General features: G+C 40.7%; 1 protein-coding gene across 2 annotated transcripts in view; it reads right to left on the bottom strand.

Moving 5' to 3' along the window:
- Positions 1–26,199, bottom strand: part of TSC22D1 (TSC22 domain family member 1) — a 97,090-nt gene that overhangs the window by 4,023 nt on the left and 66,868 nt on the right. Inside the window, exon 1 of one of the 2 annotated variants that reach the window (XM_019471497.1) lies at positions 1,325–1,387. The exons of the other annotated variant lie outside the window; for it this stretch is intronic. Coding sequence (XP_019327042.1) covers positions 1,325–1,368 — 44 coding nt within the window. The 5' untranslated portion in view covers positions 1,369–1,387. Of the gene's footprint in view, positions 1–1,324; positions 1,388–26,199 lie in introns of those variants that run through there. 2 annotated transcript variants of the gene reach the window in all.

The raw sequence follows: 26,199 nt of genomic DNA, 5'->3' as shown, positions 1-26,199 counted from the left end.
GCGGGGTGATTATTAGCGCCGGCTCCCACGGCCGCCCGCCCCGGGGCGAGGTCCACCTGTCCGTACCACTGGCCCCCGCCCGGAGATTCGGGCGCTGCCCGCGGCGCGGCAGATTTTAGCCCGGGAGAATGAAACCCGTACCCGATAGAGCTCTGCCCGCTTCGCCTGTGAAAGGCGGCAAAAGCAAGGTACGCACGCACATACATACACTGATGCACACTGCGGATAAAACTGTTTCAGACTCCTACAGATCTGCTAAAGCAGCAACAATCCCTCTTTATCCCTTACACAGGCCTTATCAGCCCGTAAAACCATTTATGAAAAAAAATATTCAGCCATCAGATCATCCACAAAGAGCACGCACAGCACAAACCTGCAGATTTCTAGCAAGCCAGCTGATACTCCTCTACAGTAACAAGGAAAATGCCTATTCACTCATTTTTAGATCGTACCATACAGCACTTACGGTCTTAGAAGTTGCAGCACATGCATTAATAATGTAGGAAAAATTATCCTCCCACCTAACTGTGGTGTATTTCTCACCAAATGTTACGCTCTCGTGTCACGGAACACAGCCACCACAGCCACAGCCAGCGCAAGTGATCCTCTCTACCAGTAGCAGTTTAGGAGGAGACCCAAGGCTGAATTAGACTACCACAAAATACTGCCACAAGAAACAGCCGACCTCTAAATAAACACTATTCTCTAGACCTGCGCTTTCATCAGGCATTACATGACTTAAAGGTACAAAAAAAAAAGTCAAAAACCTCTTCAATTCTCTACAGCAAAGTTCTCCAAGAACTAGAAGTCACATACGTGTCACAGGTGTTGCTCCCAGAGAAGCAGGAAAGCCAGGAGGCACGGAATAATCATCTTAAAGCTAAATTTAGCATTTGCGTATCTGCATCATCCTTCTTAGTCTATTTATGTTGTCCTAGTCTACTATTCTTTCATTCAATAATGCCAGCAGAGTAGTACAAACTAATCCTATTCCCGAGGTCACATTTAAGAATAAGAGCTCCTCATAGCCGCTTTCCCGGTACCACATACGATGCACATCCCGCAAGGGCACAGCTCTCATCTTGCCCTTCAGGTATATCTGGGGAAGTTGCACAGGATAGAGCCTAACAGGCTGAAAATTAAAGGACCTTTAAAAAAAAAAACCAAAAACAAACAAACCCAAACCTTGCCTGTACTTACTTGCAAACTTAATAGCAAGTAAATTAGAAGCAACACATTAAAACATATGCATCAGGCTCCAGCTTCCCACCTCCTGAAGGATAAACACCAGTCACCATACATTTGTATGTACACTTCAACTTACCACTTTCTTTGCAGAGGTGATGTACTACACACGATGGTACTCATCGTGTTCAGTGATCAAGTGGGCCATTTAATAAACAGCTCCAAAAGCACATCATCTGTATTGGAATCTGTATCAACTTCTGCCCTGGACTTGATCTAAATTAAAGTTTTGTGAAGGGTTGGGCTTGAAAAATCAGTAATGTCTCAAGTGACTCCTCGTCAGGGCAGTTACTCAAGACATTAGAATTAACGAAACTGCAGCTGGACACAAGCTCAGGGGCAATCTTGGTCCCCTGAAGCTCTTAATCAGAAAAGGGCAAATTAGGTGTAAAAAGCAAGAAGTCCTATCTCTGCTAATCAGGTCCTTATAAAATAACTCGCTTAAGATAGCAAACTCGCATGCCTGAACAGACATACCCTTGAAATGGCTGCTTTGCTGTTGCAGGACAGACAGCAAACATTTGTATGTATTTTCATTTGTACATGTAAAAATAGAATCATGGACGCATTCCAGGATGATTGTTGGTGCTGCCATAATGATAATTATTAAATGCCATCATTCTACTTATGACAGAAAAATGATACGATTCTTAGACTAAATTAACAATAAATAGCATTGCCTTCTTCTAATCTGTATTAATGTATCTTCATGAAGAAGAGATACAGATACCAATTCCCACTGAACTCATTAACCATCTTCCATTAACTTCGGTGGGCTTTTGGCAAATTCCTTCATTTATTTTTAGATGCCTACAAGCTGAGTTGTGATTCAACAGAAAGCTGTCAGCTGCGTAAGTAGGACTGCATATTAACATGCATGTTCTGCCTTGCCCCCCTGTAAGAAAGCAAACCGTAAGTCTCCCTTTATGGCTGAGAAAGCTCTGAGCTTGCAGATCATCTAGGAAATAAAAAAGATGACATGTACTACTTTCATCCCCAAAACTGGGGAGGGGGAGAGCGCCACTAATCTCTGATGTTCTCGCCTCAACACCCCATTGTCTGCCTGACAAGGACAGAGACTCAACACTGTATTTAAAGGTTGAGGTTTCGCTGTTGTTTTTTTTCAATATGTATTATTTATGAAATAAAATTATCTATAGAAGATCTAAGGCAAATAATCTTCCGAACTCCCTTTTCCCTTGCTCGCTCATCTATTTGTCTCCCTTCCTGCCTCCTCCACCATGACATTCAACATACACTTCACTCAGATTATGTTGTTTTGGCTCACTCACCCTCCCTTACAGCACTAGCAGGGAGTCAAGATGACTGTTACTCTTCTTTACATCTCTTTAACACCTCATTAACAGATATTACACGATATTAGACATGAACTCCTCCTGCAAAAGCTTACGATTTTACATTCCTGGGAGCAGAAGTGAGAAAGGCTGCAGAATTCCTCATCTGTGCAAAGTCGCTCTGGGGCTGGATGGATTCATGCCCCTGTTAGACACCCGACGAGGGACATTTCTCGAGAGTGCCCTCACACCGAGGATCACACGCTTTGGAAGCCTGCATGTCTACGGAGCACCCCAGGTGTTCACAAACTGCATAAAGTAATAGAAAAAGACTCGAGATGGGTTACTGAGAAACGAGCAGGGCAGAATACAGTATAGTGCGAAACAAGTAGCTCACCAGCATCTTTGATCCTCAAATAAATTAACTGCATAAGTTGAAACATATATGGTAGTCAAAGACTTTTTAGCACGCTTCACCTTTTGTAGTGTTTCAGTTCTTAAATCCTGTTTCTCCCACTGAATAATTTCCTCTTGTTTCAATTTAATCATGCTAAGCACTTGAAAAAACACTTTTCATCTTAAGCACATAATGAGGTAAGCTGCAACACAGAATCATTTTGTCTCTATGCAAGTCTGGTTGGCAAATTTCTGTGTGTGCGTTAAAAAAATTCTTTCACTTAAAAAAATTTAGCTTTCAAGTACCTTGTCAATGTATGCTCCCTTCAGAAGCCAACATTAAAAGCCCTAGACAAGCATCTCCTGAACTTAAAATAAATTTCGTCTTTTGACTATGTTGCAAAGAGACTACAACCAGAAACTGTATTAGAGAACAGCAATTTCTGTCACAGCACACTTTCACCTTACACTATAGACAGGTTCAGATCCTGCAGACTTGAACTACCGTTTTCAACTACAAAATAAAAAGTACTGAAGAGGTTAAAAAAATAATCTGTTAATTACTCAAGAAAAGACTACAGTAATTAGATTCTACATGACATCTGACTTTACATTTCACTTGGCATCTAAAAATCGTCAATAAATGGCAAAGTACTATTCTGCCTTAAAATTCATAAATTCAAAACTATTTGTGTATCAACAGCACACACACACACCCCAACCCCCCCCCGTATCAAACTTACATAAAATTGGTCCAATATAATAACCTAAAGAGGAAACTGTGGCTGCAGGTGACATCAAGGACTAAAGGATTATTTATTTCAATAGGCCATGACTTTTTTCTTCTTCTCAGTAAAGGTACAAGATAGGCTGGAGAAGCTGCCCGATGGGTTTTTTCCCCCCACAGTAAGTCAATTATTTTTTTAACACTAAGGATCAAAAAAAAAAAAAGAAATCACTTTCAGCTAGTCTAAATAAAGATCACAGAATCTCAGCCAACTTCCTTTTCCAGCCCCAAACTTGTAGCTAGGATCTTGATTTAAAGAAACCAAGCCATCGAGAACTTACTGCTCAGCTCTAAAGGCTAACACGTATTTTATTTCTAGTTCGAATTCTGCAGATTTCAATTTACATACCTCTGCTAAATGGAAGAACCTCTTGCTACCAGATATTACTCTATCAGTTTTCCTAAATGTGTGCTTTTCCTCCTCCATAGCAAAGTTATTTGCATCTATAATTTTGTTTGCCAGGAATTGGGTTTTAGTTCCATGAAAAACAGAAAAAAGGGAAAGCTACGCAAGATGCTAGTGAAATGAAGTACTAGATTTGTAATTTTTTTTTTTTTCCCCCCCCAGATGTGCAAGCATAACTAAATAAATATTCAGTGGAAAGAACCTACTGGGGTTCTGGAAATAACCTGCCAGTATCTCTAATCGCAATGCATACACAGAAGTATCATGCTGTGCGCTCTGCACAGGAGACAGAAGGCTGCATTTAAAAAGCCAGAAGATAACCGTCTAAGATCAAAAGACAAACAAGGAGAGGTTCTCACTGGCTCCTTTGAGGATATTCTCTTTCTTTTACAGGCAACTAATTGCTAAGTCAATCCCAGTTGTTTTTAATGAGAATTATAATGATTCTACCAATTTTAATGCTGACAAAACAAAACGTAAGGTCTGTATCAAGTACCTGGATATAGGCAAACACAGAGATAATCCACTCTTCACTGGTCGGAGAGAACTCTTCAAGGAAATACGAGCCATCTTATAGCAATTTTGATGCGTGGAGAAGGACGTGTGGTATCCCCTTTCCTGAGATCATCCGTAGATGCCCATCTAGCAATGCGATTGGGATGAAGGACCCTATTCTGTGCACATTCATTGAGTTTCAAAGTCTCCTCACAGAGTCAAGTGAGGTCTATCATAACTCAAAACCTGAAATTGCATCCAGATGCTACACCACGTAAGTTTAAAGAATTATACATTTGCAGTAACATCTAGTTTGGGAATCACAGGCTTCCCTAATTTCATATCCAAGCTTAAAATGAGTACGTGTAAAATATGTAACTTCATTAAAAGTGAAAGCCCTCCTCGGTACCCCATAAACTGCCCTTGCTGAAGGACTGCAAGTGGGAAAAGATCCACCAACCGTGTTAGCATCCTGAAATTTTTAAGTGAGACATCTGAGCAGGAATTGATTTTCTTCCCTCCAGAAAGTGGCATACAACGTCACTCTGCATGCTATCACTGTCCCCAGGATGGAAGGGGAGAAAAAACAGTTAGTGCCATAAAGCAGCATATGTAGAAAAGTGATAAAATGTTACAATCTTTAAATTTCACTACCCGAACCACGGAGCTGAAATTCATTTTTCCTTCTTGTGAAATTTGGTTTAAGTTTTAGATTTAACTCATAAAAAGAGCGTTCAATTCCCTGGTCTTATGTGTAGCTTTCATGGGCAATGCTTTTCTCAAAGCCAAGGAGAACACCTCAGAGTAAAAGCCACTTACACTAGCATTTAATCCCACTTGTTCTAACTGTACAACAACGTTTTTCAACCATGTACTCCAAAATTAAATGAAGAGCGGAGGAAAGAGTCACTGGAGCACTTCAAGTTACACCTAACATAACAAAAAAACCATAGCAAGTACAGGAAGTGGTTTGGCACAGTGACACAACGAGCATTTGGAAAGCTGAAGTTCTCTATATTAAACAGCACCTCTGACCCAGGGGGCTGACAGCCCAGGAGGGACTCCAGGATAGTGGCTGACACCCACCCACCCCACGCTACCTTGATAGCACACAGTGGGATTTAGTCATCAAATTTAAAAAATGGCCAATTTAAGTCGTAACTGAGAAGGGTCATCTTTTATTATTTTTTAAACTCTTAATATCTTCTATTTCCTTAAGGCTGCGGAAAAGTCACACCAAGTCACATAAAGTGGGAGTACTACGTCTTATGGACTGGTGCTAATTGTGGAAGGGGGGCACGAAGGACCTTGCGTCCCTCCATTTCCCGTTCCCAGCCCCCTGTAAAGCCTACACCCATTATGCTTTTTTTTTTTAACCACTTAATCCCTTCCTTCCTCTTTTCCCACCTCCTCCCCTTTTTTCTAATTGTTCCCCTTGAAACTATATTGAAAATCTTGGATCAGCTAATAATTTAGTCACACTTATTAAGAAATTATTTATATGGCATAACAGCTGGTCTACACTTCTCACTGAATATCGTTTTCCCTTTGATGGCCACTTTTCGATTCAACACTTGAAATTAAGCCTGTATTTCCCACAGAAGTATATCATACTAGAAGCCAACTCAAAGTTGCCAGGAACAAAGCCAAAACCCCTCCAATTAACCAGCATTGTCCTACGGTCTTCAGGAACTTCGGAATGAAGTTCCCTACTCCAGCTTCTACGGAAATTATTAAAAATAGTCAATGATGATCAAAGGAGAAAAGTACGGAAACAAAACGTAAGGTAAGACTGCAGTGCGGGAATGGAGCACCCGGGACATGGAATCCAATCTGCCGTGAACGAGGATGAAGGTCCGCCACTGCTCGGCTTTTGTCGTCGCAGATCACTCATTACCACCCTGTTGTGCAGAACCATTTTTAAGGCCATCCTGTTAAACAATAATAAATCCCCCAACATTGCAACTGGGTTACACATGTAGTAGAATAGAGACAGTAAGGTGAGAGTTCAACGCCACTTTTCTTCCTCAGCAAATACGCTAAGATGACAGACCCTCTATCCAGTTGTCCATTTACACCCCTACAATTTCAGTCTCTTCGCAGTCACTGGCAAATGGCTTCAAAGGTATTACCAATATCAACGAACAAGCAGGTGAATGGCTTTCAGATTAACTCCCCCGGCTCTAATGTGTGTATATTACACAAATTTGTAATACCATATTTCCTGATTTCTGAGTGGTCAAAACACTCTACTTCAGTTGTGCCTGAACCCACAGTTTATCATCTTTTGGTGACTTCCTAAAAAATCTAGGAAAAATTCAAGAGCTGCTGTTCCATCCAAGCAGAATTCAGCCAACAGGCTGAAATAATTCTCATGTGTTTTAAGGTATTTTTATACCTGAGTGGAAACTTTCATTTATAGAAATCAAAGCCCATGTACCACCACCCATTCAGGAAGCGTGGGGGGAATTTCCAGAGACGTGCAAGAATGTGACCTGATTTACCAGATTTATTGCACAGTGTGGTATATCCCAAAGTCTCACTTGCCTTTATCAACCACCACGTTGGGCATTTGCTGGATGATTTCCTGCCCAGCCTGTGCTTCTCCCCCCACCCCGCTTCCTGTGGAAATGAGGATATGAGAGGAATCTGATGTATGCCCATGCTTTTAACTTAGTACGGCATTGAGAAACAGGTACAGCTAGACACTGGAGTGGGAAACTACTCTCAGGCTTCTTAATCCAGATATAGCTTCAGTGACTTAAGGAGACACAAATCCTGCTGACTCACGATTGCAGAAATCCCAACAGAGTATCTCCCCCATAAAAAACATTTAAGCTTTCCTCGCTGAAGGAACTGTAAAGCAATACTGGTTTGAAATAGAATGCAAGATACCTGGGAAAATACATAAAACTATGAAATGAAGTGTGCTTAAAAATTACTTTAAAAGTTACCTGAAGACAGATGAATAGATATTTTAATCTGACCCGACTGTGCTTTATGGCTTCAGAGATGTATCACCCACTTTAGCACAACACTTCTTTCCTGTAACCCTGCCACACTGCAAACCAAAGAGAACAGTCAGAACAGATGTGCCGGCTCAGCATATTTTGAACACGTCCCTGGAGCACCTTCTAGGCCAGAGACTGCAAAGGGCTGGCATAGGTCCACGTCACCTACAGAAGACCCGTTCTCCTTCAGGGGGGGATTCAGCCTTCCTCAGTACACTACTGCTCCTCTAGAGGAGACTCAGGCAGTAGAAAGTCCTCCTTTTCCACAGGACTGCATCTTCTAGCTTTGTAAACAGCAAGTACCTCGAGACCGTCGGGTCTGTGGTGGCCACACTGGGCAGACACCACTGACATTTAGCCACCCCTGCGCCAGACATTCTGCAAACAGAAGATCTACTCAATGTTTTAATACACAACTTGCAAAGGAAAGATTACAGCATATTATTTCATACCTATTCAATAACCAGGTAACCATCTTTATGCAGAGTTGGCTAAATTTATGGAGTGGCATCCTGTTTATGAAGCAGCCCAGTCCATTCCCTCATACTGCTGATGCCTACTTTCTAGTGGATATCCACTGAAAATATGGCTCATTAGCTGTTCCAAGAGTCTTTCGTACAAAACAAGGTCTGAGGTCACGTATATACTGTGTCAGGCACCTAACACTTCTTGAAAACAATTACCTCATCCTCCAGAAACCACTGTCATTAAGATGACACCTTGAACCTTTGTAGCTTTAAAAAAAAAGTTTGTTGTTTTAACAAACCCTCAAAACAAAACAAACCCGCCACAAAAAAAAAAAAACAGTATCAGAAGTCTGAGACAAGTAACCCACTTAGTAACACATGGGAGTCCAAAACAGCTCCCAGGTACGTTTCCTCATTCTCACACTGGGTGTTAGCCCAGATGCCCAATGGCCACCCTTCTACAGCATCAACACAGTGAGCTGCCACACTGCTGTCAAATTATAGGAGGGAGAGAAAACCCCTGCTGCGAGACAGGATTTACTGCTGTCAAATTATAGGAGGGAGAGAATGTCTCCCCCTGCTGCGAGGCAGGATTTAAAGCCCCGCTTCCAGCTTCACTGGTGGAGCCAGGAAACCACTGCTGCAGTGTCCTACCAAGCACAGAGGACAAGTCACCTCTTCCAAAAACCACCCTAGGCAGCCTCCCATCCAGGGAGGCACTGCCTGCTCCCACACAAGGTACTGAACCGGGGAATTCCTCTCTGACTCTTCCTGGCAACTACTAATTGTTGCTAGAGGCTCTGGGCAGGTAACACCAATCAGCAGTTCAAGTACAAGCAATCATGAAAGCTATAAACAAAAATATTTGTAAGTGAGTGTTTGAGTCACAGGGTAGCACTGGTGCAACTGAGATAAGCTCCTGTCTTGAATTAGTTTGCCCAAACCTGTTTTTCAGCCCCATTTCTGAAGAACTCAGCATCTTAAAACAAGCTGTTGATAAACTGAAAAGGGTAGAAAAGAACCATTGAACCGACTCAGAGATTGGGGTTGGGGGAATTTACTTACACTAATGGACTGAAAGATCTCAAGGATCCTTGAAAGGACTGAGACCTGATTTAACTAGAGTGAACAATTACCTTTAAATAGAGAAAACATTAGGTTTCAGGGGCTGTCAGATTTTTGTTTTCATTTTCCATATTAGAGTGCATCTATTTAATATTTGCTTAATGATGAATTAAAGCCTGCCTTTTAAAAACAGTAAGAAAGACTAGTTCATAAATATAGTGATATATAGATAGATATCTATCCCTTGATATCATCAGATAGAGACTGGATGCCCTTCACTAAGGTATGCTTTAAACAACCTGAAATTACTTTAGTCCAGATAAGGATAACCTGAATACAATAGCGCAAGACATACAGAAGTTTTTGTCCTTGCCTTCAGTACTGCTCTTGTATTTTGACCAACTACAGCCCACCTTAATTATGCCATGGGTTGGCAGGTACACCTAGCAACCCCCTTCTTCCAGCTGATGCCATAACCAGAGGCTGAAGCATCTTAGTTCCCCCTGCCAGGCCCACATCATCTGCATTTCCAACCAAGTTTCAAAAAGAAATACGGAAGATGCCACAACGCCATTTTTTCAGTATGAATATGGAGAGGTGTTGAAATACGCGGATCTCAAGTGGACACAGCCACCTGTCTGCAGTCTGCACTACAAGAGAAGCAGATGCTCCTGCATACCCATATAATCGCCATTTCCAGCTGCCTAGTGCTAGACAGCTCCCCAGTAGCACACAGACATTAGGGATCACTTTTCCAAAGCACTTTGGCAGAGCTCCAGTGCCTAAACTCTAGATCTTGGGCTTCATTCTGGCAGCCAGACTTAAACCAAAAAAGTATAAAGTATTTAATTTTATTAAGAGAAAAAGCCCTTCTTAGTATGCTGTAAACTGCCCTTGACAAAGGACTGCAAGTGGGGAAAGATCCACCAACTGTGTCAGTATCCTGAAAGTTTTAAATGAGATGCCTAACCTGGGAATCGCTCCTCTTTCCTCCAGAAAGCCACACACAACTGGCACACTCTCTCAAACGAGATTCTGTGTCTAACCCAGAGAAAGCCAAATGCTTCTTTGGATTTGGCCCATGCATTCAGTAGGGTCAGTTTTGGAAAGAAAAATATAACCATATGCAACATTAGCCAAGAACAGCTGCAAGAAAGCATAAAGTTTCTCCTTCATTTGCAATTTATGGTTACGTGACAGTCAGCCAGCCTTAATTCACAGAAAAACAACTACAGCAAAACCGGCATCTCTGCAAGAGAAACTAGAGGAAACAAAAAGAAGTGAGAAGTAAACAGGAAGTAGCTTGCCGAATAAGAATACAGGAGAAATCATCCAAACTTTTGTGTAGTGTTAACAGATGCAGACTTTGGTTTATGACTAGAGGTGCTACATCATGCTGCTATGTGTATCAGTAAAAATCAGTTATAGCAGAACATCTCAATGCAGAAAGGTTAAAGAAAATCACACGTCTACTCCATCACACTTTTTTCATTATACATTTTGTGGAATAGATTGGTTCGTGGTAGGAAACAATCTTCTCAATACTACCTTTCTTGTTCAGTACTATATGATGACACAGGTCATTGCTGTATACACACACTACTCAAGCGTAACATACCTGTTGTCATTGTATTTCAATTGCTCTTTTTTATAAAAAGATTTCCATTATGCTCATTCCTTAGGCTTTCAGATGAATTAATTTAGTACAATTTTAACATTCATTTGAAAGTTCAAGCATGTTTTCAGAAACTATCGATTGCTGATTAAAAATGAGTTTTTAGAAAAAGTTTTCCAATGTATAAATTTATATTCTTTAAAGAGGCACCATTCACAAAGGAAAGCTATTCTCCACAGGCAATACCACAAACAACAAGAATATCAAGTGAAATGTATTAATTGGTATTTGTCAAAATTTATATGATAAGAGCAAGGTTTTTGGATTTTAAGGGTGTGGTGTAACAAAAGCACTAGTTCAGAGATCAGAAGTTACGAAGAACACATTCTGTGCTCCCTCCCACAGAAGGATATTTGCCTTCTGCACACCGAACAACACTGTAACATGAAAAGTCAGGGCATTTTTTTCCCCTGCTGTCATATATTTTTAACTCAGTGAAATAATTCTTCCTATCCACCGAGTTACTTGGTATTTCTTTTAAACCCTAGAAAGGAACCAGATCAAAAACATGCATTTCATACTTCACTGCTTATATGGAAAAGGAGGTTAATAAATGTAACTTGCAGAAGACTAAGCTGTATTTCAATGCCTCTCCAAACATGTAACAAGACTGATTAACTAAACTTTTCTTTAAACATGTGACAAGACAGAAGATAGTATGTATTATGCATGAAAAACATTTGAATGAATACAAACTTGTTCGATAGTAAGTTTCAAATCATGTTAAAATTCTCATTTTTGGTTTAGCATTATGTGACAAGATTTGGAATAACTGGAAGAACATTTTTTTTGAAAAGAGGAAAGAAAAGCACTGTAATGGCAAACATTTTATAATACAGGTTATTTAAAATATTGCAGTAAAGTTTTTAAGACATGTAGCTTTTCAGTGAATAAGTAAACCACTCTGCATGACACAGTACTCTCAACGAGTATGATGCTCCTAGCTTGAAAACAGTTTGAAATAGTTTTAACAAGTGCCAAGCACCTTGGTTTAGGAGAAACATTTTTAAGTACTTGCTCAAACAAAAGAGTTTAAGAAATCATTAAAAAAAAAAAGAGGAAGATAAGTAAATCAAGAATCTAAAAATTAAAAACTTTATAAATACCTCTTTAGATGCCGTTCCAGTTCCAAGAATAACACTTTCATGGTTATTTGGTCAGAGCCTTGTTTCTGGAGAAGTGTCACTTTCATTGATGTATCTATTTAGTACCTGCCGATTAGTTTCCCCCAGACAGAGGGTCAGAAGAAATACCTCTCAGTCCTTGGCAGCTGTAAGATTAGCATTAGCATTCCACTATTAATCACGGGTCCTGAACTCCACAGCACTTTCAAGAATCACAAAGCCTTGCCCGTTAAAGATTATCCACTTGCTTCTATTCAAAGTTTGCAGAGTTTAATAGTGGTTGGTCACGATCAACAAAAACAAGAAGGGCGAACGGTGATGACACTACAGATCCTGAGATCACATGGTGTTCTGTTACATAAAGCATCGAGAGATTAAAACCTTCACGATTATGTTTTCAAATCTCAAACAAATGCATCTTCTTTCAGCAGTGCCAAATTCACCAGCTCTCAAGCTGATTCAGCCTGCTCCCACTTTTTGTAAAGTGGCAGCTAATTCTGCTTAGAGAAAGGCAGCTGAGTTGTACTATTTCTCAAATCAAAGTTTTAGTGCTTAGTGACAACTGTAACTAAACACAGAATCAACAGTACCGGGTTTGCCAAAAAAATATTTTGCACAGGCAAATCTTATCCCTGACTGCTATTATCACAAGAGCCAGTCACGGGAATTACAGACATTGATCTGATTAGAGTCCTCTGCAGACCAGATAAAAATAACTCATCATGTATCAATCCAAAATTCAAATATTGCATATTCCTCCTCACAGAAACACAGATCACCATAAGGAATTTTTGCTGTGTTGTAGTACATCTATACCACGTAACTATGAGCCTACCTACATAGGTACCATCATTAACATTGAAGCAAGGTAAACATATTCCTTCCTCTATCATGGTGAATGCTTTTCAGTGCAAACAAAAGTTGACTGCCGACAGTACACTGTAGAGAAGTAAACAAGATTCACCTTCCTAGTCTACACACAAGCTGGAGAGCCGAAGATGACCCTCACCATGGAAATAGCCAGCTACTTGCAGCGTGTGTGCAGGAACCCTCACCACACAAGAGAGCACGGGCATTGATGTTACACTTTTCCATCAGACCGAGATCACAAAAACGCAGAGACAAAACCAGAAATCAAACCTAGCAAATGTTACTTCGGCTTACCACTAACTGCTAAAGCTATGTCAGATGTGTCTCCTCAAGCAGATTTGCCTTGTAAGACTACGTAAGAAACAAAATGGCAGGGCCAAACAAGTTGGCTCAGAGTATGGCCATCTACTACTTAGCTGCATTTCTGTTGTACCTTGCCAAGGCACTGAAGAGGCGACTGATGGCAAGAGAAGCAGGTATTACATGATAAAAAGAAAAGTCTGGCTTGGGGGAGGGAGGGGTAAAACCAATCCTACTTATTAGAACCAACAAGTCTACCATCACACAAAGGGAGTATTTTGGTTAGGAGGTAGAAATGAAGCAAAGAGAAAGAATGCTTTTTTTTTTCTGGGCACGAGGGGTGCAGTGGGATTAGTTCCCCATTCCCAGAGCCAAGAGGGAATTCAGATAATTTAAACTGGGCATCAGAGCTACTAACTGTGAAGCAGTGCAGAATACTTCTAAATGGTCTTCCCAGAGCCTGGTATACCTGGCTTGTAAAGACAGAGCACCATGTTCCTTTTAAAGCACACCAGGGAGATTGAAGCAGACAAGTTACACTTTACAATAAATGTTTCTCTCATTACATCAAGTCCATCTCCCTCAGCACAGCATGGAAACTGGTAACAGTCATGGCTCATTTGAGCATTCTCCTCTCACTCCCACCAAAAAGCCATGGAGGTGGGACCACTCAGATGGCAGAGCAGTTGTACTCCAGGATCCTGGTCCTTGGAAAAGAAGCAGACAGGTGTAATGGCCCTATGAGAGGGACACTTGCTCTGAAAGCAGAGAAACTCTTGAAAGCTTCAGGTGGAGACTAACATGGTACAACTGCATATAAAAAAAAGGGGGGGGGAAATGATTTGTAGAAGGAAATGGACTTTCAACAGGCTTTCAAGGAACAGTCAGCTAGGAACAAAGGGAACAATTATAGCAATCAACAACTATTAAGATGAGAAAGTCTGACCCAGTATTATTGAATAACTTCAATATTCAAGATGAAATATTACGTATAGCGAGGAGTCTTATTTTAAAGAGCCGAAGCATCAAGCTGACTAGAGAAATACTCAAAACCAATTCCAGAAAGCTGAACCAAGACAGAAATTATAATTTGAGTGGCATCCTTACATATCCTTTCATAGTCAGAGATTTAGTACAATAATAATCCCTAATGAAGCCTACTGGTTACATTATCTTATGTATCACATATCCTACAGCCTCCCTTGGCCGTTCTATAAACTACACGGCTGACCCATGGCAGTCGGGCTCAGCTGAGTCTGTATCCCACAGAACTGCACCAAGAGAACTGATGGCTTGTGGATTTTAAGCTGCCCTTCTTCTAACCCTCTTTAACATCCTTCTTGCCATCTCTGTCACCTTGTATTCCCCTCTGTAAAGCTACACGGTTGACATCAGCTAGGAAGACAATCTTTCTCCATAACTGTTGTGTATAGAGTACATGCACTGGTCACAGGTGTTTTCCAGGATGCCCAAAACAATGAATACACATTGAAGTATGCTGGAGTGGGAAAGGGATGAAAGCAGTGACGTTAACCTTTCCCATGGACAGTCTTTACTTTCTCCTTTCCTGTTCCAAGATGCCCTCTGAACAGGAGCTTCATCACACTAAGGGCTGTGTCAAGACAGTTAAAAACAAGGTCCAGTTAAGTTGTGCACATCTGACCAATACATCGCTCAGCTCCAATGCTGCCCTGACTCAAATCTGGGTTTCCTTTATAGCCAGAAGGATTATTAAATGTTAAGATTACGTGTGTGTGTGTGTGTGTGTGTGTGTGTGTGTCAATTTCTTGAGACACAAATCTAAGCACTGAATATAATTTATGAAGATAAATAACTGTACTATCAACTCATGCCCACACACAAAGAGATACTGTAAAAACAGTTATCTTTCCAGCATCCTCCTCATGAGCTTACGCTAAAATCCTTGTAATTTGCTCTGCTTATTAAAAGAAGTCACGTCAGAGTCAGTTTGAAAGTGAAAGGCAAATATAAATATATATATATATATATGATGCAGGACTACTGAATATATTCATCTGGTTCATTCTGCAGAGAAGCAAGTATGCTGCTGGGCCCAGGAAGAGAAGCCATAGGTAGCTGCACCTCTGGTGACACCAATCACCTTTCCTCATGCTTCAGCCCCAATCCTGGGGATGACTTTACAGTAAGGCAACACTCACAGGCTTCATTTGATGCTAATTCTCCAGTTATGCCAAGTAAAATGGTTTATATACCACTGATCTAAAAGCACATAATTCCAACTCATCACCTTTTTATTTGGGGGGTTTTATGCCCCAGAGGAGTCTTATCAGTTCCATTTATCACCTTCATGAAAAACTGCAAAGGATTTGCTTTGTCAGTTACCAGACTGAAATCAAATTAAATGTTAAAACATAACCACTGCAGAGGCAGTTATTATTATTCCAGTAAGCACGTGATTTTTCTCATAAGCATTCCCATAAATTTGCCAATTCTGGTTACAATGCAGTCAAGTAATTAGAACTATTGCTCAGTTATGTGTAGGTCAACAACTTACAGGTAATAGAAACCACAAAGAAATTGTGAGTCAACTGGATTAACTAAGCAATGGAACATTTTTACTGCTTTGAAAAATAGCCTCTAGCTGCAACCGAAAAATGCCTGAAGTACAAGGATCTTCTTTCTTCTCCTGTCACATTCAAGAATTCAGCACCAAGCTATGCTTTCCGTCCTTTGTCCTGAACCATTCTGGCTGTTATGTAAAGTGACAGATTGCGCACAGATGAATTATCACTGTGGGTACACTAGGCTGTCAGATACGGGTAAGTTTTAGCATTTAATGAAACAAAAAACAACAAGATTTCATGCATGATAGCATCAGGGTACCTAGGTTTCCCCCCACCCTGCCCGTAGCTCTTGTGCCCAAAGGGGAGGAGGGAGCATATTTCAAGATACTTAACTTGCAGTACTCCTTGACAGTTTTTCTTTAAAAAAAAAAAAATACATCAGCCCAAGTTTAGATTTAACCTGGTAAGTGAATGAATCTGGCATTTAGACAACAGAATTTGCAGTTTATGTCAGTCTGAATGAAGTGCAGCACTCAGGCACGAATTCCTGAGCATGTCACACATCACTGAGTTAGCTGCCATACCTCCATGGGGTAAACATTTAGCAGGTTCATTTTCTGCATACTATAGAGGACTTCAGAGACAGCTTGAATAATCCTGACTTTACCATAGCAAAAAGCAGAAAATAAAGCGCAAGCCAACCTTTAGACTACAGACATAAAAAGCCCTATGGTAACAATGTCAATTTTGATGTGATGCAACAAACTAAGAATAAATTTAAAATTCTGATGTGCATACGAGTGCCTGACAAGGCAGAAAATACACCAGACAAACATTCAAGCTCTTCTGGAAGCTTTAAAATTACAAACATGCAATCCTTAAGATATTTAAGGGTTAAAAAATTACTAAAATAGTGATCCAAGATTGATGTAAGCCACCAGCACTCAGGTTTTCCAAAGTTTGTTTTGTGATTACAGCACAGTCTCCAAGACTACTACTTTAGGGGTTCAAAAAAAAAGAACAAACAAACATTTATATCAAGTTGCAGTGCTTATTATTACGGGAGATGCCCCAGATACCGTTTGCATCATAACTTGCGGGTTTTTTAATGCTTTGTTCCCCCCCACCCTCCCATCTTAAATCAATCTTGATAGAGTACTTTGGCACAAAGTGTTTTGCAAGGCTGCTAGTCAGTGACAGCAGCACACAAAAAACAGATCTGACTTCAGAAAATATTCATTAGAACTCATCAGTGAAGCAAGGCATGCTGGATTATCAAAGGAAATAAAACTGGCAACGAGAAAAGGTAAAAAGCACAAAAAGCTGTACAAAGACATCTGCACCATAATGAAAACCAAAGCGCTGAAGTTAAAGACAAGTGCATGGATGCCAAGTTGGGAAGTACCTCATTCCCAAATGCTAACAGCAGAAATCACTGCTGTACCTTTGCTATCCTCGTATTTTGAACAGATGTAATGAAGTGCAGTTAGAGAAGATGGCTTTATTTCAGCCCATCATTAAGCAACCCAAAAAAGTGTCTTTAGCTATTAACATCCTAGTTGAGCATCTGAGGAATATTCTTATACATCCTTCATAGTCATCACCAAGCGATACAAAGGTAAGGCTTTCAGTTATAGGAAGATAAGCATTACAATTGCACAGAATTAGCCTGTTGTTTTACACTGAATTTTTATTTTCATCTTAGTACCACTACATACAAAAAGAAATCCTCTCTGTGTGAAAGATCAAGAAACACATACAAGAAAGATCTTACTGGGTCTGAAACATCCATCTAGCCCACAAGCCACCTCTAGGCATAGCCAGAAGCAGAGGCCTGGGGGAGAACCCAAAAAGGCAGGCAGATAAACCCAACTTTCCTACAGTATCCTCCTACCTGTCAGCAACCAGCAGCTTGAGGAGTTCCTGCACAAGAAGGGATAACAGTGTTTAATAACTCAAGGGAACTTTCTTCCAAGAACTGGTCCAGTTGTGGTTTTTTAATGAAATTACTCACATCACATAGTTCTGAGACTTTGTAAAACTCTGGTTGGTTAAGTCTGAGTTAATTACCCAGGGAAGAGACAGTTTTTAAACTACCAAATATGAAGCACCAACCACCCTGGCTGCTAAAGAGAGATGAATTTGAATCTCTAGAGCAGACCTGATCTAAGAACACACATTAGGAACGCCTGGAAGCCACCACAAGCATGAAGGAGCAGCTACAGGGAGTTAGTCTTCTCCAAGAACCACAGTGAGCCACCTGTAAGTGAATGCTTTACATTACACTAACTGGAAGTCATTGAACTTCTAGCACTTAATCATACAGAAGAACAAATGTCCTCAAAACATATTCAAGCTGTAGAACTATGTTAGTATCGGGACAAAGAAACATGTTAAAAAAAATTAGTAAAATATCTTGGGGGGGGAAGCAGTAGTTAAGATCATTGGTACTGAATACCAGAAATTAGAATATTTACTGGCTACTGCTTTTTGTACCATGGAGTTCAGTAAAATCAGATTAAGTCTACAAGAGACAAGCCTAGTATCTCTTCTACTTCTATACGTAAGGCATCTCTTTACCCTGGTTATGCTATGTTATCCTAATCTAAAGCAAGTGCTTCGCTGTAGCACCTGTGAAATCCAAACCAGCAGAATCTCTGGATTAACAAGGAGCCTGATTAACATGGACTGACACAGCACAATAACAGCAGCTCAGCATTCTTTGCTGCAAGGGACTGTCAATTTATTTTGCATGTTGCATCAGCTGAATACAAAATTAGTAATGAAGGATTTATTGACATTCAGCTAGATTGAAGGGGAAGGAACCCCCCCTACACCTGTGTTTGGTTGTGTTGGGTTTTTTGGTTTGTTTTTTGTTGTGGGTTTTTTTTTTAACCTATGCATACAAGAGAACTTGAGAGTACTATTAAGTTGCCAGTCATATAATCCATGAAATGGAGCCTCACAGTTAAGGGTAAGTTCATTTCAACAGACAAATGCAGCACGAAGCAGGACTCACAAGCCTTCCTATCGAGAAGGGCCATCCAAAAGCTTCACAGAACAATTCCAAAACAAATCTGAGTCCTGCCCAAACCTCCGAACTGAGACTCATCACTAGATGTGAGCTAACAGGTACCAGTTACAGCTATTCCTGGATACCAGAAACTCCTCATTAATACAGGAACTTTATGAGACTAAATTACAGCTGACATTCCTTGGGCATTTGGTGACATCCATATTAAATGAGTAAGTTAAAGGTTTACAACAATGTAGTTCTAACCATTATCAAGATAGGAAGAATTTTTAACTCTACAGCTCTCTTCCCCAAAATTTTTCCTTTCTTTCAGACTCCAGAGAGCAGCCTGCACTCAAGCAGCAGTTCAGGCCCAAAAAGCTTTGGGCTCTGTGAGGCTAGCATCTTATTTTTAAGAAGTCAACCTGTCTTGAAAAGGACGCAAGTAGCATAAGAACGCAACATCACCTCTGAGACACTACACGAGCACAAATTCATACCCTTTCGGTATCACGAGCACAGCAGTTGTAACATGACCTTCAATGCTCTAAAGCAAGCTGCAGAGACCAGAGACCAGGTTTCTCTGCCATGCCCAACATTTTCCCATGGAGGGAGCAACACTTCACCATCCTGATACTCTTCTTCATTAGGCCAGACACTCTGCGAGGCAAGATCTATCTGGAAAATTATTCTGGTTTAAAGATCAGAGAATAAAGCCCTCCAGAAACCCATTGCTACTTATGGCAAGGCCACTCCACCAGGCCTGAGCATTTGGCTCCTGGACCACCAGGACAGGAGGTACTGCAGCAGGAACTCTCACGAGCAGCCCAATGCAGGCACTGCGCATGCAGAAGGAGGAAGGGTGTAACTTGCTACTGAAACTTCAGGGTCTGACAAGTATTCTGTGCATAATCTGTTCTCATACAAATAACTTTCACGGTGCTGTGAAACCTACTCAAATATGCTGATTTCTGTGAACACATACAAGTGCCTAAAGAGGTCTGACAAAAACAGCAGCAACAAAATAACACTGCAGGTAGCAAACTAAATACCTTTCCATTCTGAGCCACTGATACTGCAAGGTTTTTTCCTGTAATGAATCCCATCAGTGGCCCACCATGAACGATTAAGCCACATTAGTTCAAGTGTCAACAATAGCCTAACGTTAAGCGTTAGTTCCTTTAGCAGGCATTGGAAGACAGCACTAATCCTATACTTGATTATTTTTACTGTGAACATTTAACTCTTGCACAGCTCTTACCCTGTATCTATTTTGGTATTCTAAATTGAATGTGTTCAGCAACGTTTATTTCAGAAAAGACTGAAAGTCACCACCTTCAATTTTCTTATCTGGCAATGTAACAACAGCAAGCAATTCTGAAATTAGCTGCTTGTGATAAAGCATTTTCTGAGACTTTCTGACTGTATTTTCGTTCCTTCCCTTATCAGTAAGGAGCACAGAATGTGACAACATTGCAGATGTGCTGAAATGCCCCTCTTTTAAACCAGAAATTGGGACTTCAGTTCCATAACCAGTAATTATCATTTTCTTGAAATTAATTGCTCTAATCAGGTAAGTAAAAGCTATGGAGGTTATTTGGGAGACCAAAATAGAGGTTTGGAAGAGTATTATTGCATCTCACAGAGGAAGAGAGATTATTTTTATATACGCTATTATTAATGAGACTGAGAAATGTATTTACCATGAAATTAAATATTAAATAACAGAATCACAGGAAAACCATCTAACTACAGGTTTGAAAACTACAAAAACACGTCAGTTAACTAAAGAAAGATGTAACAATGAGAAGAAAAGAACAAATAAAAAGGCAAGTGGAAGCAGGGAAGGAACAGGGAGAAAAAGCAGTCAGAGAAAATAGCAAGGAGAGCAAGGCATTAAAGAGAGAAGGGTCAGGAACCACATGAGGGAATGAAGAGGATAACGGAATTATGGGCTAAAAATACCCAAAAGAAAGGTAACAGCACATATTTTTTGGGTACATTTAATACAACATCTGAAAAGCAGAAAGAGCATTTCTGGAAATGCCAGATTTTTCTGGAAAAAGAGAAATACAGGAAGGGAGGATTAAGAAACTAAATCTACAGCGAGCAGCTGCCAAAGCCCTGCAACTTCCCTTGGCAGACTAGCACTTCAATTCATAACCCAAACCCATGTCACTGTCTTATGATCATAGAATCATTTAGATTGGAAAAGACCTTTAAGATCATCAGGTCCAACCATTAACCTAGCACTGCCAAGTCCACCACTAAACCATGTCCCTAAGCACCACATCTACATGTCTTTTAAATACCTCCAGGGGTGACGACAGCTTTTGGAAAAGAGGAAAAAAAGGAAAAAACCTCAGAAGTTTCAGACTCTCAATCTGCCTTCTCTGCGTACATGCACAAAACCATCCAGCCTATGACAACTCTCTCCTTAGTTCATGCTCCAGATAGAATGTGCTAGAGAAATACTTTAACCTAAGGTACCAGAAGTAAAACAGTTATGTTAGCCAAGATCTTTACGAGGCTCAGCCTACCCCACTGGAAAGGGCTACAGTAGCAATGCTAACGTGGTTCATTCCAAAACGACTCATACAACCCTGAACTGTGCTGTCCTGCATTATGTAGCCACGCACAAAAGCCTCTCCACCATACACATTCTCCTGCCAGGAGCACTGCAGTTCGGTATAGCACCAGCAGCCCTTGGTTTAACCACTACGGCAGCTGCCTGTCGGTAGAGGTGGGTTAAACAGTGCAGCGATTAAAAGCAAAAAGCCAGCCTACACCCACCTTTCCACAATCACAATTGATTCAGTCACCACAAGCATGAGGATTTTTTTTTTTTTTTTTTTTTTTTTTTTTTTAAGACAGCAGCACTGTGTGTGAGCTCCAAACAATACAGTGCTATTTTCACTCCTCTTCAGAGCACAGGGAGGAAGAGAGAGTGAGCAGGCGTTTGAGTAGGGAGGACAGACGGACGGACACAAAGCTAGTTTATTGACCTATCTGCATTTCAGCTGTAGTTAATGGCTAACACCATATTGTTCACTGGGAAATGCACCAGAAGTGGTAAGGATGATGGGTTCTAAGTGTATTCCAAAAAGCCTCTGTACTTCCAGCTTCTGAATATCAATTTACCAAGTTATAAGAACTGAGAGTTGTTTCCAAGGTGCCTGAAAAAAAAAAATCAAAGTTTATTACTTTCTCCTTCAGTGAACAGTTCAATATCCCATTAAACCTTTGCGGTGATCCCTACTGGTACATACATACTGATCTAAGTCCAAAGATGTAAGTAATCTGCTCAGGCATTCATGGCAACAGGTTTTCCATTGACAAAGGCTAAACTTTCCATGTTTCAATAAGAGGCACGAATGCAGCTAACAAGACAAGTTAAATAACATTCTTTTCCTCTCACTCCATTACACATATTCCACCATTGTATTTCACAATGGGCTCCAACTAATTGCCGTGAAAATTCTACTTCATTCTGCCCACATGTTCTTGCCTTCTCCTTTGCACTGGATCTGATGGAAAACCAAAAATTATTACCTGCTACACCATGTGAACAATATAACAGCGAAGGCAGAAATGAGTGACTGGCAGAGGGGGAAGAGTGAGAATATATAAGCATTTTTCATTCTAGGCTGCTTTTCCCTTCCTTACACACATGCACACATGCCAACTCCACTGGCAGCATAAGGTATTCCAGGAAACACCAGACAGGATGTGCTACCACCAAAAAGCAAACGTGAAATTTTGTTGTTATTGTCCATCTGGATGTTTTGTTGTTAAAGTCAGGGGAAGGAATAAGAAAAGCAGATAAGGAAGAAAATATTCAGGCCATTTTTCTGGCTAATCATCTTTTCTAATGATACCCATCATGGCAGTAGGATTTCCCTTTCCCAGTCTACAGCTAAGTATGTGGCATGTCTGCATTCAAGATTCATTGCAAACTGCCAAGCAGGGGACGTGCTCAGTAAATACAGATACAAACAGACTGATATTTACCTGTGTCAGAAGTTTATCAGAACAGTTGAAGAACCACATTCCAAAGAAGATAAGCAGGCAGGCAGAAAGGACAGCAGAAAAGAGAAAAAACCTGAATTATAATCAAAGCTATCATATGAAGAGATACACAACAGCAAGTACAATTAATATTAAACCTGTTACTTCAAGCTTACTTGAGAAGTGACTGAATCATTTGTGCCTAAGAACAAAGAGGTATTGACACAGATACAGCATTATCCAAGTATTTTATTCAAAAGTCATGGTTAAGTCATGGATTTGTCACCTGTGACACTGTCTGGTCCATTCAAAGGAACCCTTCAAGACAAGCACATGGTTAAAAAGAAAAAAGTCTGCTTGCAATCTTACTGAAAGTAATTCACATATTGACTATCAAGAGGTGTTTCCCAAAGCTCACTTTAGCATAGGCAGGGTTAGATGTCTAGAGGGTAGTAGCCAGCCTAAGGGCCACTGTCCCTGCCTTTCTGTCCACTAATCACAGAAGCAGCCCAACACAATGAATCTCCTGCACTAAGGTTAGCCTTTATAAATATCCTCCCCTCTTATAAAGCAGTTTTTCCAGTGGCCAGCATAAGCCAAACTCTAAAAGGGAAGCTCATCAACAAACAAAAAAATCAATTCAGTGGACTAAGACAATTCTGGTAGCTAAAAGCCATCAGGCACAGCACCTAACGACACTCTGACTTCACAAGGTTACTCAAGCTGAGGCCCTTACTGTGAAGGAGCTTAGTAGCACCTTTTCTGTTCCTGTGCTTCGTTGTCCTGGCTTCTGAGCCCATCCACTTCTCCTTCCCCACCTCCCCCATATTCCTTCCTCTGTCCTTTCTGGTACTTCTACTGGTTTAGTAAACTGGCACATAGTAAACCTTCCAGGTGCTTCCCCCCCTGCCCCCCAGAAGACACAGTTGGCAATTAAGTTCCAAGCATGAGGGTAGCGTAAAATGGGTAGAGGGTGAGGGCAATGGATATCAAACATGCATAATTCATCTGAGCTACAGCTGTCTCTGTAGAGAATGGAGAAAAATTTCTTCTAGCATACCACACTGTAAGGAAAGCTGAGATCCACAGCACACAAAAAAAGATCAGTCTGGCACCTTTAACAAAGCCAAAGATAATGGGGAGGGGAGGGGAGGGAAGATCATTATATATTATCCTAAACTGCACAAACTAACCCTAAAACTATTTTAGGTTCAGGTATTTTTACATTCAGCTCAACAGCTCCAAAAAAGTGCTTAAAATCTAGCAACTCCCATTGCTCTCAAGAAGAGTATCTGGATTATGATTTTTAAAGACCTGAACCTTTGTTCAATTGCACAGCAAAAAGTATCTGAAGAAATTTGAACATTATAGTCTTAATTCTGTTTTATCATTTGTCTCAATTATTTTCTTGCCAACCTGAATTAAGAGAAAATTAGGTAGTTTTCAGTCTCAAATTGCTGATTATGCTTATGCATAAGAGGAATTTTTTACTAGAATTAAAAACTATTCCACATAGCACATTTTGGTTTTTAAAGCAAGTGGTTATTCATGCTGGCTTGAGACTCCTTTCATTTACCAGTTAGGTGGCTGCTTTCTTCTTCTTCAAGGCCCCTATTTGTATAATAGCTCAGCTGCCTATAAAACACTCATACATCTCCATACAACAGCCATGAAAGACAAATTATTCAGTTTTGCTACAAATACTCCTCTAAATGCACAAAACCAACTTTTTCTGGTTTTCTTATTCTCTACTTCTGCACCAACTTAATTTTATAGCAAGATGAAACTGCTACTGACATCAGCACTAGAAATAGGCACCTAAAATAGGTGCGGTGCAGCTTTTTAAGAAAAAAACCCAAAACTATCCTTTGACCATGTACACAACGTTTTGAGGAAAACCGAAGAGGTCATGCATATTTTTAAACTTCCCATACAGCACACTGCACAGAAAAACAGGAATCAGAAATGCACAATGCTTGTGTAACCAGAAAGTCCCCAGTCTCACTGCAGGAAGGCTCAGCATTATCCACACCACCCGTGCCCCCAGAGGGCTCTTCATATGTGGAATTAACTTTTACAGTCACGCTAAGACAGAAAAGCCTCCCTGTTTACAACTGGGAACTTGAACAAGAAAGATATAAAGCGTAAGTACAGGTATAGACCACTCACTATTCTTCTCCCAACCATCATGGGATTCTATGATTAATGATTCTATGATCATACAATTTGGGAGTTAATTCAACCACAACAATAATTAAGGGTACCTTGAGAGTACCGTACCTGAGCAAACTCTGTTCCAAATACGCTACATCACTGACACCACAGCCTCAGCTGAACATAACCCAGCCCTGGCAGTTTTGAAGCTTCTTCTGCCTTTCCTTCCTTCGATGCTTCCCTCCTGTTGGGGTCTGTGGGCTTGGAGAGGCAGCCACTCCTCTAGTCAGAGATACACAGCTGGCTTGCAGAGGTCAGGCAAGCACCTAGTGACAACTTCTCCATAGAAGTCTAGCTCTAAACATCTTCTAAATTAAAAGCTGAATAGAAATTAAATAGGAAACCTTGAACCAGGACTCTGCACAATCAATCTATAAGAAGGTGGAATAATCACCATCATACATAAATGCAAAATAGCCAGATTTGGTGTTGGAAAAAGCAACCTTAATGTATTAGCTACTTCCATCAACCCCCCCCAGAAGCCCATATATAAGGTCAGTGGAAAGCTCTGCCTAACTTACAGAATACTATTTCACGACCGTCATACGCCAGCATAGTCTGCATCCTTGTAGATCACAGTGGGGCATCACCATTCCTTCCCCTGACCCATTCCCCACTAACCCTAACTACTGTTAGTTTGTTCAGATGTGAATCCAGCAGTGTTTCCAACTAACAGTATGGGCAGACACGAGTTATTCTTGACCAAAACAGTTCTGTTTTTTACTGGCTATCAAATGGTGTTCAGCCTGAATCCTGCTTCCTGCAAAACAAGCTACTTAAGAGTAAAACCCAAATCAATAGTTCAGAACATTAACATCTCATGGGGGAAATCAAGACCCCAAATTGTGCAAATTCCTCATATTCTGCCTGCTCTGTTCACTCTGCACCGTCAATACTGAACTCCACTGGCGCTTTTCAAGGAAACGAGGACTTGACTTGCTCCCCCCTTGCAAGGCCTTTCCTCCGATACTGCATTCGGTGTAGCTGCACCGCCGAGATTAAACTTCCACTACGAAAACCCTCAAGTTATGGACAAACTGTTTTCAGTTTCTCACGATTCCTGAGGATGCGACTTCCACACAAGCACCGCTTCTGTTAATCAGGGTTATTGACCCTGTTCACGTTAACTCGACAAAATTTAGAGAAGCAACGTCCAAGGCCAAAACGTGCCTTCACTGCTAAAATCGTTTATTTAAGCGCATCAACTGCTAACAGCTTATGAGCAAGGAGAGAGGCAGCAGTAACTCAACCCCGCCACCTTGTGGCCGCCGCCAGAGGAAAG

The sequence above is a fragment of the Aptenodytes forsteri genome, unplaced genomic scaffold (assembly GCF_000699145.1).
Source record: "Aptenodytes forsteri isolate BGI_AS27 unplaced genomic scaffold, ASM69914v1 Scaffold145, whole genome shotgun sequence".
Classification (NCBI taxonomy): domain Eukaryota; kingdom Metazoa; phylum Chordata; class Aves; order Sphenisciformes; family Spheniscidae; genus Aptenodytes; species Aptenodytes forsteri.
Note: the sequence above shows the minus strand (reverse complement) of the source record. Positions and strands in the feature narration are given on the sequence as shown.